General features: G+C 42.0%; 1 protein-coding gene across 1 annotated transcript in view; it reads left to right on the top strand.

The window, feature by feature from the left end:
* The window catches only part of drosha (drosha ribonuclease III), a 186,821-nt gene extending 169,817 nt beyond the window's left edge, over positions 1-17,004 (top strand). Inside the window, exon 32 of the mRNA XM_043719624.2 lies at positions 16,145-17,004. Coding sequence (XP_043575559.2) covers positions 16,145-16,275 — 131 coding nt within the window. The 3' untranslated portion in view covers positions 16,276-17,004. The remainder of the gene's footprint in view (positions 1-16,144) is intronic.
* The last annotated feature ends 1,051 nt before the right edge of the window (positions 17,005-18,055 follow it).

The raw sequence follows: 18,055 nt of genomic DNA, 5'->3' as shown, positions 1-18,055 counted from the left end.
AGAATTTCCTAAAATCGGACTTGCCATCTACTTGGCGAATCCAGTTCAGTTTCTAGTCAGCAGTAACCCCAGAATATTGGTTATGAAGGATTCAATGATTAAATGTCAAAGAGCAGTGGTTGGATTCCCTCTTTTTAGAGGTGTTCATTGCTTAATAACTTTATCCCATTGTTCTTGTCAAGTGTAGTATTATAAATGATGTTAATATTGGATGCTGTTTGAGCCACACTGCTCCTGAAGAATTTTTGTTCTCTGTACAATGGTCAACATTTCAGAATCTACTATCACTCCCGGCAGGATCCACTGTGTAAAGTTCCTCTGATTTCTTTATAAATTTAGCTCACAGCAGCAGGCACTTTTTTTAAGTCCTTCCTGCACTTCTAAAACACATGAGATGTCATTTAAAAAACAACTTATTATCCCTGTCTTTTTCTGCCAATGTGTTTCTGTGAAATTTACAAGAACAAATAGATTAGATTAGATTACTTACAGTGTGGAAACAGGCCCTTCGGCCCAACAAGTCCACACCGACCCGCCGAAGCGCAACCCACCCATACCCCTACATTTACCCCTTACCTAACACTACGGGCAATTTAGCATGGCCAATTCACCTGACCTGCACATCTTTGGACTGTGGGAGGAAACCGGAGTACCCGGAGGAAACCCACGCAGACACGGGGAGAACATGCAAACTCCACACAGTCAGTCGCCTGAGGCGGGAATTGAACCCGGGTCTCTGGCGCTGTGAGGCAGCAGTGCTAGCCACTGTGCCGCCACCGTGCTGCGCACGCATTTCTGTATTGCTGGAGAATTGATTCCCAGCCTGAAAAGACCTTTTAGTACTTTTGTGACTACTCGGAGCACTGGGAGGATCTAAGTTGGAGTACAATGTGCAGTTCTGGGTCTCCTAACCAAAGGAAGGATGATTTAACCCAGTAGAAGTACAATCAAGGTAAAGTCGACTGGTTGACTGAAACAGAGGATTGTGTAATGAGTAGAGATTGAGTAAACTGGACATATTATCCCTGAAATTTAGTAAGGTTGGGAGATGATCTGATTGAAGCATCTATCGTTGGACACACATTCTTGTGCTTGTGCAGCACATTGGAAATATATCACATTCCTTCATTATCATGGTCAAAATCCTGGAACTCCCTCCCTCCCATACAGCCCGATGGGTGTAACTACAGCAAACGGACTGCAGGTTCAAGAAGGCTGCTCACCACCACCACCTTTAAGGGCAATTAGGATGGACAATAAATGCTGCCTCAGGCAGGAATATTCACATCCCATGAATAAATAAAGTAACTAAATAAACTGAAAAACTCTGAATTTTTACAGGTGTATTTGGACAGACTTGGAAATAAATTGCTGTTCCTTCTATATAATTGGATCAAAATCCTGGAATTCCCTCCCTAACAGCACCGTGGGTGTCTCTATACTACACAGACTTGAGCAATTCAAAAAGGTAGCTCACCACAGCCGCCTCAACGCCCATCTAGGGACAGTCAATAAATGCTGACCAGTGACACCCATGTCCTGTGAATTAAATAGAGGGAGCAAAAATTCACAAGGGTCTTGATTGACGGATGCTTATAAGTTGTTTTCCCCAGCTAGGGAGTTCAGAACAGGGGTCACGTGTAATCTCCAGATTGTAAGGTTGGTCCTTTGGGACTGAAAAGAGGTGGAATGCCTTCACTCGAAGGGTAGTGAGTCTTTGGAATTCTTTATCCCAAGAGGGCTGAGGAAGCTTGGTCAATGACCGTGCTCAAGATTGTGATTAATCAATTTCTGGGGACATTGGGATGTGGTGGAAAGATGGACAATCTCTATCACGGTCTTGTGATTTGACCACAGAGGCTCCAAGTGTCAAATTATTGAGGGTGATTAGTATGCTGCTGTCCCTGTTGCACCTGGACAGCCTCAACTGGGGAAGTGGGCACTATCGGAAATTTGCAAGGACGCCACCATAAGACCATAAGACATAGGAGCGGAAGTAAGGCCATTCGGCCCATCGAGTCCACTCCGCCATTCAATCATGGCTGATGAGCATTTCAACTCCACTTACCTGCATTCTCCCCGTAGCCCTTAATTCCTTGTGACATCAAGAATTTATCAATTTCTGCCTTGAAGACATTTAGCTTCCCAGCCTCCACTGCATTCGGTGGCAATGAATTCCACAGGCCCACCACTCTCTGGCTGAAGAAATGTCTCCACATTTCTGTTCTGAATTTACCCCCTCTAATTCTAAGGCTGTGTCCACGGATCCTAGTCTCCTCACCTAAAGGAAACCCAGTGGATAACGGCCACCATTGAAACATTCTCAGAGGTGATGGTGAAGTGAAAAAAATGAAGAAAGAGAAAGTTAGTTAACTTCCAAACCATCAATAATTTGGGTCATGAGTGCAGTATTTCATGCCCGCAGACACTGAGCCTCTGGCTTTGATCACTGACACCCTCCCCCTTAACTATCACCACCATCTCAAGCATGCCCGCCAAACGAAAGCTTCTACTGAGCTGGGAATCTCCATACCAGCCTTGGCCTTACTCTGTTGCTACTGGAATGACAGGAGAGATCACAAAGTCACCTCTGATCAGAGCCTGTGTTACCTCCTGAGGCTGCCCTCCTATGTGACCCACAAATAACAGGATGTGTTTCTTTAAAATAACAAAAAGATGTAAAAAGTGAGAGAGAGGAAGAATTGTCTTTTTTTTTTGAGCATTTTTCACTATCCTGAAATTTCCAAAACTTTTTACAGCCAATGGTTATCATTTTAAAATCTAGTCACTCATTTTTGTGGTGTTGGTTGAATTGTTTTGTGCGTTGCAGGCAGTGATATGAGGCCTGGATATTTTGGTCTGATAATCTCTCACTGTCGATTGTGCCCTTGCTTCAGTGACAAACTACTTGGCTGATCTTCAAGCCAGTCCTGGACAAGAGTGAGAAGGCAAAATTACATGGTGCTTTCTCCAAGGCCACTCTCGCACATTCCCTAGCAACAAGTTAAAGCCTTCCAAGATGTACAGATTACAGGCAGTATGAGGCAGTGAGAAAAAAAGAGATTCTGCTAGAGAAGCTGAGTTTCTGTAGCAATCAGGAGAGAGAAACTGAGTTAATGGTTCATTTCATGTAAAGTCATATTGAACTCAAAACATTAACTCTGTTTCTGTCTCCATGGATGCTAGCAGACCTATTGAATTTCTCCAGCACTTTTAAAAAAAATTTCTGATATCCACCATCTGCAATGCTTATAAAATGAGGCAAAGTTTTCTGTTTAAAGTGTGGCCAAAGACATCTTTGAATGGCATTAATATTCCAACCTGTGACTTGTAAAGTGACACGCTGTACTTTTCCACACTCTTGGATTCTATCACTTGGCAAACATTGTTACTTTCAGAGTCCTTACATATTTATATTCATGCTCTCTTTTGTGTGTCTCTGACAAATTGGAAATTAACAATGTGTTTCAGATGATAATCATTGCTCACTCCCTTGTGATGTATCCAGCAGTCCCACCTCTGTTTCCATCTCCACAGCAATGACACCAATTGAAAGTGAAACCAATTGGGTAAATTGTTCTTCAGTGACGACTGGAGTGAGTTTTGTGAAGATTTCAATGACATTGCCCCATGAGAGCAGGAATGAGTATTGTGGTGGGTCTGCTACAACCCTGGGAGAGTGCCCATACAAGCATATTGTGTTGCTTAGAGAAGTAAAATGATAATACGTGGAAATTGAGCACATAGGCAGTCAAAATGCATGTAAATTATTAATTTACTGATGCTAACAGTGGGGCTTTAAACAAAAGGTAAATGAATGAATAAAGTAAAACCCAGTCCTTCAATCAAATTAACTGGTTAGAGTAGAAAAATTAAACACAAATAAAAATAATTTTCCAATTAGGAGGTATTGTGAATACTGTACACGAGTGGATTCATTTCAGTGATAAACTTCAATCAGAACTATTTTGCAATGCACAAATTAAGGCAGATAATTAAATTGAAGTGGATACTGAATAAATCCCTTCACTAATGTGTATTGCCATCAGAAGTGCTTTTCAGTGAATATAAAAGAGCATAAATTTGAGATAGAGGATGCCATTGCTTCCAATAACAAACCAAATTTGCAAACTAGCTGCCTCTTATGTAGTTAAAACTCTCACAACACTAGGTTATAGTCCCACAGGTTTATTTGGAAGCACTGGCTTTCAGAGCGCTGCTCCTTCATCAGGTGGTTGTGAGGAGCAGCACTCCGAAAGCTAGTGCTTCCAATTAAACCTGTTGGACTATAACCTGGTGTTGGGAAATGTTTAACTTTCTACACCCCAGTCCAATACTGGCACCTCCGAATCATGGCCTTTTATAAAGACAGTGTCCACCTCACGCTGAGGAAGAGTCTACATAATCATAGAAACATACTGTACAGAGGAGGCCCTTTTGCCCATCGAGTCTGTACTGCCAAAAATGCATTAAATCTCTCCTAGTCCTACTTTCCAGCACTAGGCCCTTATCCTTGAACATTATGACTTTTCAAGTGCTCATCAAAGTACCTTTTAAAGATCTTGAGGTTTCCCACTTCAACTACCTTCCCAGGCAGTTCATTCCAGACCCCTACTTCCATCTGCTTGAATAACCTTTACCCCAAGTCCCCTCTAAACCTCCTGCCTTTCACCTTAAAATTATGCACCCTTGTTATTAACACTTTGACCAAGGGGAACAGCTGCTTTCCATCCACCCTTTCCTCGGGAAACATTTGCAAATGTGGAGAATGTCCAAGGGTGGAATTGAACCCAGGTCCCTGCTGCTATGAGGGGTGGGGGAGAAAAGAGAAGAGGGTTCTGGTGGTTATAAATGAACAGATACTAAAAGCAGTGCTGAAGGTCTTCAAAGGACAAACCAAGCGCTGGAATTCATTTCTAGAGAAATAGAATTAAAAAGCAGAAAAGTTATGTTAAACTTGTATCTAACGTTAGGTTTGAATACCATAACCGGCTGTAGTCTCCATATTACAGAAAAGGTTATGGAGGAAGTGTAGGTAAAGCAAGAAAGGTACATTTAAACTCAGATGCAACCTGCCAGGAGAGATTGAACAGTCTCGTGTTCTTTTCCCGAGAACAGAGAAGACTAAGGTGTGTCCTGGTAGAGGTCTTCAGAATGATGAAAGAATTTGATCGGTGTTTTCACTTGAGTGATACCAGAACTAAGGGCTGTAATCGGGAGACAGTCACTGTATTCATTGGAGTTTAGGAGGATGTGCAGGCTGGGGTAAAGGTGGGGTTACAGGATTAGGGTGGGGGTCTGGGTCTGGGTATGGGTACGATGCCCTTCAGAGGGTTGGTGCAGACTAATTGGACCCAAATGACCTCTTTCTGCACTGTAGAGATTCTGTGATTCTAAATATAATATAATAATATAATGTTATTGAAATATACAAGATTTATAGACATGATTTGGAGATGCTGGTGTTGGACTGGGGTGTACAAAGTTAAAAATCACACAACACCAGGTTATAGTCCAACAGGTTTAATTGGAAGCACACTAGCTTTCGGAGCGACGCTCCTTCATCAGGTGATAGTGGAGGGCTCGATCGTAACACAGAATTTATAGCAAAAGTTTACAGTGTGATGTCACTGAAATTATACATTGAAACATTGATTGTCTGTTAAGCCTTTCATCTGTTAGAATACAGTGATAGTTTCATTTCTTTCATGTGTAAATCAGAAAACCTTTTTTTAAAGTTGCATTCTCGGGTTAGCTGTTAACGATGGTGATAGCTAGACAATATGTTGAAGGTGTTAGCCCCCTGTGTTCTCTGTCTATGACCTGATGTTTAGATTGATTCTAATCTAAAAAGTGAGATAACAGAGTTTTACATAAATTCATGCAGTTTTTGAGCTCAGAGTTCTACATGAATATATGCAGTTTTTGAACAAAGTGCAATGTAACTCTGCAAGTACAAATTCACCCCACAAAATATATGTGTGCATGTGGGTCTTTGTGTGTGTGTGTATCTGTCTGTCTGTCTGTCTGTCTGGGGTGGGGGTTGTGAGTGTGAAGTTTGTGTGTGTGTGTGTAGTGAGCTTTGCACTCACTACACACACACACACACACACACACACACACACACTTTTTCACACTCACAACCCCCACCCCAGACAGACACACACACACACACAGACAAAGACCCACATGCACACATATATTTTGTGGGGTGAATTTGTACTTGCAGAGTTACATTGCACTTTGCTCAAAAACTGCATATATTCATGTAGAACTCTGAGCAGAAAAACTGCATGAATTTATGTAAAACTCTGTTATCTCACTTTTTAGGTTAGAATCAATCTAAACATCATGGCATAGACCGAGAACACAGGGGGCTAACACCTTCAACATATTGTCTAGCTATCACCATTGTTAACAGCTAACCCGAGAATGCAACTTTAAAAAACGGTTTTCTGATTTACACATGAAAGAAATGAAACTATCACTATATTCTAACAGATGAAAGACTTAACAGACAATCAGTGTTTCAATGTATAATTTCAGTGACATCACACTGTAAATTTTTGCTATAAATTCTGTGTTACGATCGAGCCCTCCACTATCACCTGATGAAGGAGCGTCGCTCCGAAAGCTAGTGTGCTTCCAATTAAACCTGTTGGACTATAACCTGGTGCTGTGTGAAAGATTTATAGAGAGCTTGACAAGGTTGATGTGGAAACCTTTCCCATTGTGGGAGAGTCTAGGACCATTGGTCGTGACCTCAGAATAAGAGGTTGCACATTTAAGTCCGAGTGGAGGAGGAGTTTCTTCTCTGAGGGTAGTAAAACTGTGGAATTCTTTATCACAGAGGATAGTCGAGGCTGGTCATTAAGTACATTTAAGACTGAGATTTTAAATCAGTGAGGAAATCAAGGGTTATGGGGATAAGGTGGCAAAGTGGAGCTGAGGATTTTCAGATCAGCCACGATCTCATTAAATGGCAGAGCAACTGCGAGCTGAATAGCCTTCCTTTGCTCCTTCAACTTATGGTCTTATGTGCCAATGATTTCAACAGGGAAATCAGGTGAAACTACCTATGCTCACTCATTACCCGTGTGCCTGGTCTTCATGGGTGAGCCTATATGTTGAAAAGCCCTTGTATTTTCTCATATCCAGATAGTCATTTGAGCCGAATTCTGTCCTTGTCTGATGTTTTTGAATTCCATGTAAAACATTGGCTTTAAAATTTTTTTAAGCCTTTTAAAGTTTGCGATGTGAAGATGATTCAGGATGATACTAGCTATGCACTACAGATGTTATCTGGCTGTAAGAAGAGTGTTCTTTTCTAATATTTTGTTGGGATGGGTACATTGCTGATTATCTCGCCAGCTGTGAGATGAACGCGACTGATTGCCTACTGATAAAACTGATAGATGAGCGAAGGTGACCATCTAACTTGGACTCCGGCGTCCCAGATTGCCAAAAGCTGACAGATGGTCGGAGGCCTGCATCCTCTGGGATCTGTAATGCACCCACCAATCAAGACCTACTCCTTGGGTGGATGCAGCAGGAGAAATTAAGTGCTCTTCTTTTTAATCATCGTATTCTGGGGAGAGTTGGATCACAAGGGCAGAGGACTGGCTTTCAGAGGCCAACATCTGCACCAGTCACCCCAACCGTGCTTCCAGTTGACGCCTTTAAATGGCCATTAACTGACCACGCAGTGGCCTTAATGGTTGCCAAATGAGGAAAGGCCCCAGTGGACCTTCTTACCCAGCATTTCATTACTGAGATAATGACACAGTATGTTGGCCTTCATAGTGAAAGGCTTCAGGCACAGGAACTAGGATGTTTTCCTGCAATTATACAGGGCATCAATGTGACTACACCTGGAATATTATCTGATTTGATCTCCTCATCTGAGGAAGGATCGAGGGAGTGCAGTGAAGGTGACGGAATAGATTCGTGTGATGGCAGGACTGATGTATGAGGAGAGAACTGTTTTCTTCCTTCGGATTGTATTCACTGGAGTTTAACAGAACGAAGGAGGATTCCATTGTGATCTATAAATTTCGAACAGGACGAAACAGGTTAGATGCAGGAAGGACGTTTCTGATGGTTGGGGAGTCTAATCACTTTCCCTTGTCTTAATGGTTTTATATTAGCAACACAATTTGTATGTTTGTTTCTTTAAAAAAAATGCTTAAAGTTTCCCAAAGTTTCTGGTTTCTCCCATTTATTGGCTGTTCCCAAGAGCTTGTGTGTGGGTGGATGATTGAAGGTTATTCTTGAAACCTCGCAGTGCAGGAAAGTAAAACTCTAGGGTTTTTTTTTGTTTTTGGTTTAACAGCCTCTGTATTTGTCCCCTTTTGGTTGCAGCTGCGTAAACAGACCACAACCCAAATATTATAACTTTCAACACTCGCTTCTCCATCACTTACGCAACAAGATTATCATGAGAAGGTGAATGGCTGAAGTTCTTAAGTCTGGTCCACCATTCAATAAGATCATGGCTGATCTGTGGCTGAAGTCCATGTACCTGCCTTTGGCCCAGTCCCTTACTGCTTAATAAAAATGTTTCTACCTTAGATTTAAAGTTTCTAACTAATCTTGCATCTACTACCATTTATGGAAGAGAGTTTCAAACATCATCTACCATTTGTGTGTAGGAATGCTTCCTAACATTTCTCCTGAACAGACTTGCCTTAATTCTGAGACTATGTCCCCTAGTTGGAGACACTGGGCTAATTGTGCCTCTGCTTTGTGCTGAGATCTATGAATTTGTCTAAAACACCTCAACTTCTGCAGAAGCTGGAGATCTGAAAGACAACCAGAAACTGCAAGAGAGACTCAGCAATGGAGAGGGAAGATTTGGCTATCATGTCAGATTCAAGGGCTTTTGTCCCAGGCCTAGTGGTGAAGGTGAACAAGGGAAAAAGGGACAAACAGACAAGTTACAGTGAAGAGAAGAGCAAGATTTCTCTCAGGAGGCCAGAGCTGAAGAACAGGTGGCAGTGGATTAATCATAAAGTGAAAATATTATTGGAAACCTGAAATTACAACAACACCAGAAATGCTTTAATAAAACAAAAAAACTACAGATGCTTGAAATCTGAAATAAAAACAAATTGCTGGAGAAACTCAGGACCATGGGACTCGAAATGTTAACTTTGCTTTCTCTCCACAAGTGCTGCCAGATCAGAGTTTCTCCAGTAATTTCTGTTTTTGTTTGCTGGAAATGCTTTCGCTAGTTCCCCAACCTTATTTGGTCCACTTTAAATCAGGGCTTATGCCCGAAACGTCGATTCTCCTGTTCCCTGGATGCTGCCTGACGTGCTGCGCTTTTCCAGCAGCACATTTCCGCCACTTTAAATCGGCAAAAGCAAATTGGCATTCTCACACGTTCAGAGTGTGTAAGATGCTCTTTCTCTCGTGCCTGCGCACACGTATCCACAATCAAGCTGAACTTTTTAATCAAGTATTCTGTGGAATTGAATAAAATTTGTCAAGGCTGTAGAATTGTTAATTTAGTTAAGGGAAAACCAGTCACAAAGGACTCCCATCAAGTGAAACTTTCCTGTTCATCTTGTGCTTATTTGATTTTCAGTGTATGAGCTATAAATTCCCAATATGAAAGCCAGTTCATATTTGATAGGTTATATTAATTTCTCCTACGTTAATCTTGTAATCACTCCTGACCTGCCTAGATTATATCTGTCTTAAAATATATTAATGCTTGATATTTCCTACTTTGGGCTTCTTTCTTTCCAAATAGATATCATGCCGTCTGTCTAATTTATTTGCCTTCTGCTTCCAAGTGAGTGGAACTGCCTGGAAGCAATTGGATGCTGGTTCAATTGGATCTTGCTTTTACACAGTCATCCAATGTGCAAGAATACCTGCAAGAGGCAAGACATTGGCACAAAATCATAATGCTGATTTGGAGCGCTAGCGTGGACACAATGGCTGAATGGCCCCTCTCTTCATTATAAGACCTCTGTGAAGCAACATAAGTGTTCAAGTATTGACAAGAGACATTTTGTTGAAGTTTTTCATTCAGTACTCAGCAGGACAATTTGCAAGAAATTCCAAAGTACAGGATAAATATCTTTTAAATTTTACTTCGAACACAAATATTGCTTCCTTTTACTTTGGCATTTCTTGTGAATTGCCCTGATGAGTGCAAGACAATAAACTTTGACAACTGCTTTCAGCAATTCACAGTTCTGTACTGCCAAACCACATTGCTGCTAAGGCTGCCAACAAACAAATTAGCAATGTTGTTACTGTTCTTGTCTTGTAGGGATTCTGTGGTATTGTGACAAGTCTACACTGACCCTCCAAAGATTAACGCACCCAGACCCATTCCCATACTACTCCGCATTTACCCCAGACTAATGCATCTAACCTACACATCCCTGAACATTATGGGCAATTCCACATGGCCAATTCACCTAACATGCATATTTTTGGATTGTGGGAGGAAATCTGAGCACCCAGAGGAAACCCTCACAGACACTGTGGAATGTGGAAACCCACACAGACAGTCGCCTGAGGTGGGAATCGAAATCGGGTCGCTGGTGTTGTGAGTTAACAGTACTAACCACTGAGCCACCGGGCCATCCATCATAGTAGAGATATAGAACATAGAACAATACAACACAGTACAGGCCCTACTGCTCTTTATGCTGTGCTGGCCTTTTATCCTAGTCTGATCAGACTAATCTACATACTCTTCATAGTACTATCTTCCATGTGCCTTTCCAAGAGTCGCTTAAATGTCCCTCATGTGTCTGACTTTACTATCGCTGCCAGCAGTGCATTCCATGCACTCACCATTCTATGTAAAGAACCTACCTCTGACATCTCCCCTAAACCTTCCTCTAATTACCTTAAAAGTATGCTCCCTCGTGATAGACATTTTTGTCCTGGGTAAAAGGCTCAGGCTATCCACTCTATCTATGCCTCTCAACATCTAATACACCTCTATCAAGTCACCTCTCATCCTGGTTCACTCCAATGAGAAAAGCCCTAGCTCCCTCCACCTTTCTTCATAAGACATACCCTCCAGTCCAGGCAGCATCCTGGGATATCTCCTCTGCACCCTCTCTAAAACTTCCATATCTTTCCTGATTTGAGGCAACCAGAACTGAACACAATATTCTAAGTATGGCCTAACCAGGGCTCTATAGAGCTGCAGCATAACCTCGCAGCTCTTAAACTCAATCCCCCGCTAATGAAAGCCAACATACCATATGTTGCCTTAACAACCCCATCAACCTGGGTGGCAACTTTGAGGGATCTATGGACATAGACCCCAAGATCCCTCAAAGTTATTGAGATCTACAGCACAGAAAAAGGCCATTTTGCCCATCATGTCTAAAATTTCTTTGCATTCAAAGTTTGTGCGAAGATTTGTAGCTCGGGTGCTCGTTGTTGTGGTTCTGTTCGCCGAGCTGGAAGTTTTTGTTGCAAACGTTTCGTCCCCTGGCTAGGCGACATCATCAGTGCTTGGGAGCCTCCTGCGAAGCGCTTCTTTGATGTTTCCTCCGGTGTTTATAGTGGTCTGTCCCTGCTGCTTCCGGTTGTCAGTTTCAGCTGTCCGCTGTAGTGGTTGGTATATTGGGTCCAGGTCGATGTGTTTGTTGATGGAGTTTGTGGATGAATGCCATGCCTCTAGGAATTCCCTGGCTGTTCTCTGTCTGGCTTGCCCTATGATAGTAGTGTTGTCCCAGTCGAATTCATGTTGCTTGTTGTCTGCGTGTGTGGCTACTAAGGATAGCTGGTCGTGTCGTTTCGTGGCAAGTTGATGTTCATGTATGCGGATTGTTAGCTGTCTTCCTGTTTGTCCTATATAGTGTTTTGTGCAGTCCTTGCATGGTATTTTGTACACTACATTAGTTTTGCTCATGTTGGGTATCGGGTCCTTCGTTCTGGTGAGTTGTTGTCTGAGCGTGGCTGTTGGTTTGTGTGCCGTTATGAGTCCTAGGGGTCGCAGTAGTCTGGCAGTCAGTTCCGAGATGCTCCTGATGTATGGTAGTGTGGCTAGTCCTTTTGGTTGTGGTATGTCCTCGTTCCGTGGTCTTTCTCTTAGGCATCTGTTGATGAAGTTGCGCGGGTATCCGTTTTTGGCGAATACCTTGTATAGGTGTTCCTCTTCTTCTTTTTGCAGTCCTGGTGTACTGCAGTGTGTTGTGGCCCTTTTGAATAGTGTCCTGATGCAGCTTCGTTTGTGTGTATTGGGGTGGTTACTTTCATAGTTTAGGACATGGTCTGTGTGTGTGGCTTTCCTGTATACCCTTGTAGTGAATTCTCCATTCGGTGTTCTCTGTACCATCACGTCTAGGAATGGGAGTTGGCTATCCTTTTCTTCTTCTCTCGTGAATCGGATTCCTATGAGTGTGGCGTTGATGATCCGGTGTGTTTTTTCTATTTCCGTGTTTTTAATGATATGTCGATGACACGTTTGTAATCATTAAAAACACGGAAATTAGAAAAAACACACCAGATCATCAACGCCACACTCACAGGAATCCGATTCACTTCTCCATTATGTCTCATAAACCCACCCCACACTCTTGTCTCCTCTCCTTCAAGGAAACCTTCTATCAGTTGCAGGAAGGTTATTGCAAGGTTATTCATCATCCCCAGCAATACTCTTAGCAGGCCCTTGACTTGCAAACCTATAGCAAACTCCACCCTGACTCTTTGAGGTTGCTCGGCTGGTTAACTGGGGAAATGGTTGGTTATATTTCTAAATTTCTGATAAAGTGTGTTACAGAATGTTAATTGTATGCTAATCATGTTTAATTGGATACAGGTGGTGGGTGCTAATTGAATTGCTCACTTGTAATGTGTTTTGTGGTACAGTGGTAGTATCCCTACCGCTGGACCAGGCAACCTGGGTTGAAGTCACACCTGTTCCAGAGGTGTGTAATAACAGGTTGATCAGAAAAATAGGTTTTGTTTTTAAAAACTGCGCAGTAGTTTCATTGTGGGTCAGATGGTAAGTTTGCCTGTGAATTTGAAGGTTGTATGTTTGGTTCCTGTTCCAGAGCTTGTACACAATCAAGTCCCTAAAGGACTGTTGTGGTGTAGTGACAGTGTCCATACGTTTGAGCCAGGAGGCCCAGATTCAAGTCTCACCTGTTCCAGAGATTTGTAATAACATCTCTAAAGCAGTTGATAAGAACATACCTACAAGTGAAACGAGTTGGATGTGTTGAGGAGGAAATAGGCCTCTTGTGCAGTGGTAGTGAGCCAAGAAATTTGGGTTCAAGTCCCATCTGTTCCTGAAGTTTATAATAGCTGCTCTGAACAGATTAGTTAGAAAATATCCAGTCCCTCCCTGGCTGTTACGTCATCAACGTGGAACCATTCCTGAAAATATTTTGGTTTCAACTGGTTGTACAAAAAGGGACCCAATGACACACAACTGGACAACAGATAATCGGCAATACATTAGAGGAAAATTCAGCTATTGATCATGTCAAACACTGCATATCAAAATCAAATCATAAGGGATAACTCATCTTCTCTTAATAGTGCTATGATTCTCTTTATTCCACTGGAGAGGACATAGGGCCTTGGATTAATGCCTCATTAGAAAGACAGCACCTTTGGACTGTGGCGCACTCTTTCAGTACTGTACTCGCATGTGAACCAAGGTTTTTAGGCTCCCGTCTGGTGTGGGACTTGAAACACAGTTTTCCAGCCAGTGAACAGACTTCATGTTGAGCGATTGGGTTGTGGGATGGGCGCCGCATACAGTGAAGAGTTGGGGGAGAGTTGATGTCAAAGACAAATTAAAGTTCTTCTGATCGAAGTTATTAGGTAGTGAAGGCTATTTAGAGTGATGTCAAATAGCACCATGTAGTGGTCAGATGCTGCCTTTGCACTGTGACTTAACATAGAAAAATTCAAAAGAGAATGTTTCTGCAACAAATTGCAATGGCACAAATGCTTGACAACAGAAAGTGGGGGAGTTTGGCTTGAATTGCATGTCTAATGTCAGGTACATTAAACTCATGTTTAGAGAGAGAGGGAAATGGATATACAATCTGCTTCATTTTTACTGAATTGCATGACTTTAGTGGACTTGCACTTATCAGTGCAGCTCTGAAACCATCAGGACATGACCAGGAAAGTATACAGCCTTAACGTTCTGTCTGTTTTCAGTCTCTATGCAATATTTTCTGTTTATTTGCACCTGCCTTATTAAAAATTACTCCCCAAATATCTGTTGCTAATGTTTTAACAGTTCATCGCAACAGATATGGAATATCAAGTAGAGAGTTCAGCAACAAAGCAGTCTTTTTCATCTGTTCTTAACTTGCCCAATGAATTTTATACAAATGTCCATGCAACATGCCCATCAGTTTAATAAGATCTAGGAGCAGGAGGAGGCCACTCAGCCCCTCCAGCCCTGCTTAACCTCTCAGTGTTATCATGGCTGACCATAATTTGGCCTTTATCCACTTTTACTGCCTTCCTTCCCATCATCCTTGACTTTCTTGTTGCTTGAAAAATATCCTTTGAATTTGGTTTTGAATATATTCAAGGAGAAAGACTGCAGGAAGCTGCAGATGCAGGGTTTGAGGATTATTATGTACAAATCACAAAATGCTTCAGGATGTGCAATGGAATTTTTTTTTAGATTACTTACAGTGTGGAAACAGGCCCTTTGGCCCAACAAGTCCACACCGCCCCACCGAAGCGCAACCCACCCATGCCCCTACATTTACCCCTTACCTAACACTACGGGCAATTTAGCATGGCCAATTCACCTGACCTGCACATCTTTGGACTGTGGGAGGAAACCGGAGCACCCGGAGGAAACCCACGCAGACACTGGGAGAACGTGCAAACTCCACACAGTCAGTCGCCTGAGGCGGGACTTGAACCCGAGTCTCTGGCGCTGCGAGGCAGCAGTGCTAACCACTGTGCCACCGTGCCGCCCATGTTGGGCTTTATATCAAAGAGAATGGAGTATAAAACAGAGAGCTCTTCCTAAGAGCTACATAAGCTACTAGCCAGATCACAGCTGGAATACTGTCAACAATCTTGGTCTCCTTATCTAAGGAAAGGCCTTGGAGGCAGTCCAGAGAAGGTTAATTATGTATGGAATAATTTCCTTATGAGAAGTGGCTGAGTTTGCGCATTAGAAATTCAAAGACTGAGGTGACCTCAATCAAACGTGCAGGATTCTGGTGGGGCTTGACAGGATAGTTGAGGAGAGGTTGCTTTCCCCTACTGGGAGAGTCTCAATCCAGAGGGCATAATCTGAGGACAAAGGGTTGCACATTTAAGGCAAAGATGAAGAGGAACTTCTTCCCTCAGGATGGTGAAAATTGGGTGAGAAGGCAGAAAAGTGGACTTGAGGATTATCAGATTAGCCATGACCTCATTGGGTGGTGGAGCAGACTCGATGGGCTGAATGGCCTGCTTCTGCTCCTATATTTTTACGGTCTTGCATTTCACAGACTGACAGCCCTCTGTGAGAGAAGAAATTCTTCATCGTCTCCATTTTCAATGAGCAATCCCTTATCCAGAAACCCTGCCACCCCACCCAGCTCCCCCACAAGGGGAAATGACCTCTCACTATCCATCCTGTCAAGCTCTCCCACAGTCTGGTATTATATTGCAGTAAGATGAGCTCTCACTTTTTAAACTCAGATGGATGTATGCTCAACCTTTCTTCACACAATTGTCCCCATCTCTTTGAAGCTCTTGTTTTTTTTTATGCTGCATGCGGTTTTCTGAAAGACAATTCTTCCATTCAGCTGCATTGCTGCACCGCAGTCAGCCCCATTAAATTACTGCATGGCTGCAGACTTAAGTCTCTGCACTTGTTCCAAAAACAAGGTTAGAAGGTAGAGAATGGTTTCTACTCATCCCCTCACACCCTCAGCTTCATACCCACCACATTTTGCTAAATCACTGGTGTCACCCGGTCATTTGACCATCGTTTGACCTGATGCACCAGTTATAGAAGGATGTCTTCGCCTCCAAGCAAGTTGCTCTAGATTTATTTTCAATGTTGTTGTGTCTTTATATACTGTATTTCTGAGTGAATACTTTTTGTTGTTGCAGTTTCACTGTCACATTCCTGAAGCGCTGCAGGATATCGTTCATTAATAAAATATTTCCTCCTTTGCACCAGATAACTTTCCCCAGATGGCTCATCAGAAGCGCTTCATTGAGCGGAAATACAGACAGGAGTTGAGAGAAATGAGGCGGGAAAGAGAGCAACAGGAGAAGGATCCCAGTGAGACCGAGGAGAGCAGAAAATAAATGAGTACATGAAAACTGTGGCATATTTACCTCCTTAAACAACTGCAATTCCAGCCACGTTTGCCTTTGGGGACATAACCTATTTTTAATGTGAAAGTGAATGAGGAGTCATGAAATGTGTGCAACAAGCCTGAGAGATGGTGTTCCACTCTTTTATCAATGAGGTATGAAGCTCATAGTCCTGACCAGGAAGCATTATCTAGACCGGGTGATTTGTCTCTTGTTATTTATACATGCATTTGAATGCATCTTATTTTATCTTTAATTATTTGGTTCCCCACTTGAATGTTTGGAGTCTTGATTTTCAAAACAGCTGTTTTTTTACTTTAACCTGTTGTTTTTTTTATTTTGGGGAATTGTGTGTGTGCGCGCGCGCGTGCAACTTGACATCTGTAACACCTTGATAATAGATCAATAAAATACCTCCTTACTCATCAAAAAAAACCCTGCTTTATGGGACCAGCATTTTGCCCAGAATGGAATGCAAAACGTTCAAGAAGTAATATTGTGCTTTTGGTCAGATTTGCTCTGTTTAAAACTGTATATTGAGTGTAAACTTTGTACCATTACTTATTAAACCAATTAATTCCATCACTCGATATAAATACATACAGCAAAAAAAAACACTTAGCATGTTCAGCATTGGTAATAATCTGAAGATGTGCTGCTACCTGTAATTGAAACTTGACTGAAGCAGAGCTCATTAAATGCACTGATTTTACGATTGAATCAGGATTTAGTGTTTTTGCATATTACGCACTTGCCCTTGCATTTAATGTATCCTAACCTCGGAAGTGGTTTGTTACCCTAAAGTACTTTTTGATATGATTAAAGTTTTAAGACTGATCAGAATACCTACAGATTCTATGCCTTGGTAAAATTGGACTTTGTTTCAGATAGACATTTCCTATTGGTTTTATTTAGATCCAGTTCCATGATGACGGACTGTATATAAAGCTGCAAGATTCCTAAGGCCTTTGCACTCATTTTGTTCTCAAAGAATTTGACACAAAGCATTGATCCTGCCTCCGAATATACAAGAGTCTTTTCACACAGCTGTTTTTAAATAAGGCTTCCTGTGAGAATTTTTCTGCTCACTCAGTTGGATTATGTATTTTTTATAAAATAACTTGTCAGAATGTTAACACATTAATAACATTTGTCGACTTTCTTGAATTCTTGTCAAATTCTCTTGGAGAAGGGGGTAATTTGTTTTAAGAAAGGAGTGAGCCACAAAGAAGATGAAATTTGGCATTTCAAAAGAAAATAAGCTTATTTGTGATCTTACAATTAGGAGAATGTTTTCATGATTTCTTTTTGCTGTAGAATGGTTTTGATGTTTTGAATTCAGTGCAGGAGAAAGAGAAGGAATTTCAAATCGGAATAGTGATTGGTGCTCCCTGTGACCCTTCCTGACCTCATGAATGTCTGGAATGGTAATCTGGCAATTAGTGGTGCATGCTAACAGGCATCTGCTGTGATTTTTATTTCAGTATAAAACTGCAAACCTCATTTCAGGGCATCTTTTGAACATCTTGACACGTGGCATTTTCGAACAAATGGAATCTACCCGTTTACCAGCCCAATCCAGGAGAAGCCAGTTTTCTTGCAAAACCACTTACCGAATGTGTTCTCGCAAAAACTCCATCGCCTGTTCTTGCTGCATGTTAATCAGTATATTCCTCTGTCTGTGTGTGTAAGGTGCTACAAAGCCTCGGAGGCTGGGGGTGACCTTACAGAGATTTATAAAATCATGAGGGGCATGGATAGGTTAAAGAGA

This window comes from Chiloscyllium plagiosum, unplaced genomic scaffold, assembly GCF_037043375.1.
Source record: "Chiloscyllium plagiosum isolate Xiang-an unplaced genomic scaffold, Cpla_swu_hap1 HiC_scaffold_34, whole genome shotgun sequence".
NCBI lineage: Eukaryota > Metazoa > Chordata > Chondrichthyes > Orectolobiformes > Hemiscylliidae > Chiloscyllium > Chiloscyllium plagiosum.
The sequence above is the reverse complement of the archived record's forward strand: the minus strand, read 5'-3'. Positions and strand labels throughout refer to the sequence as shown.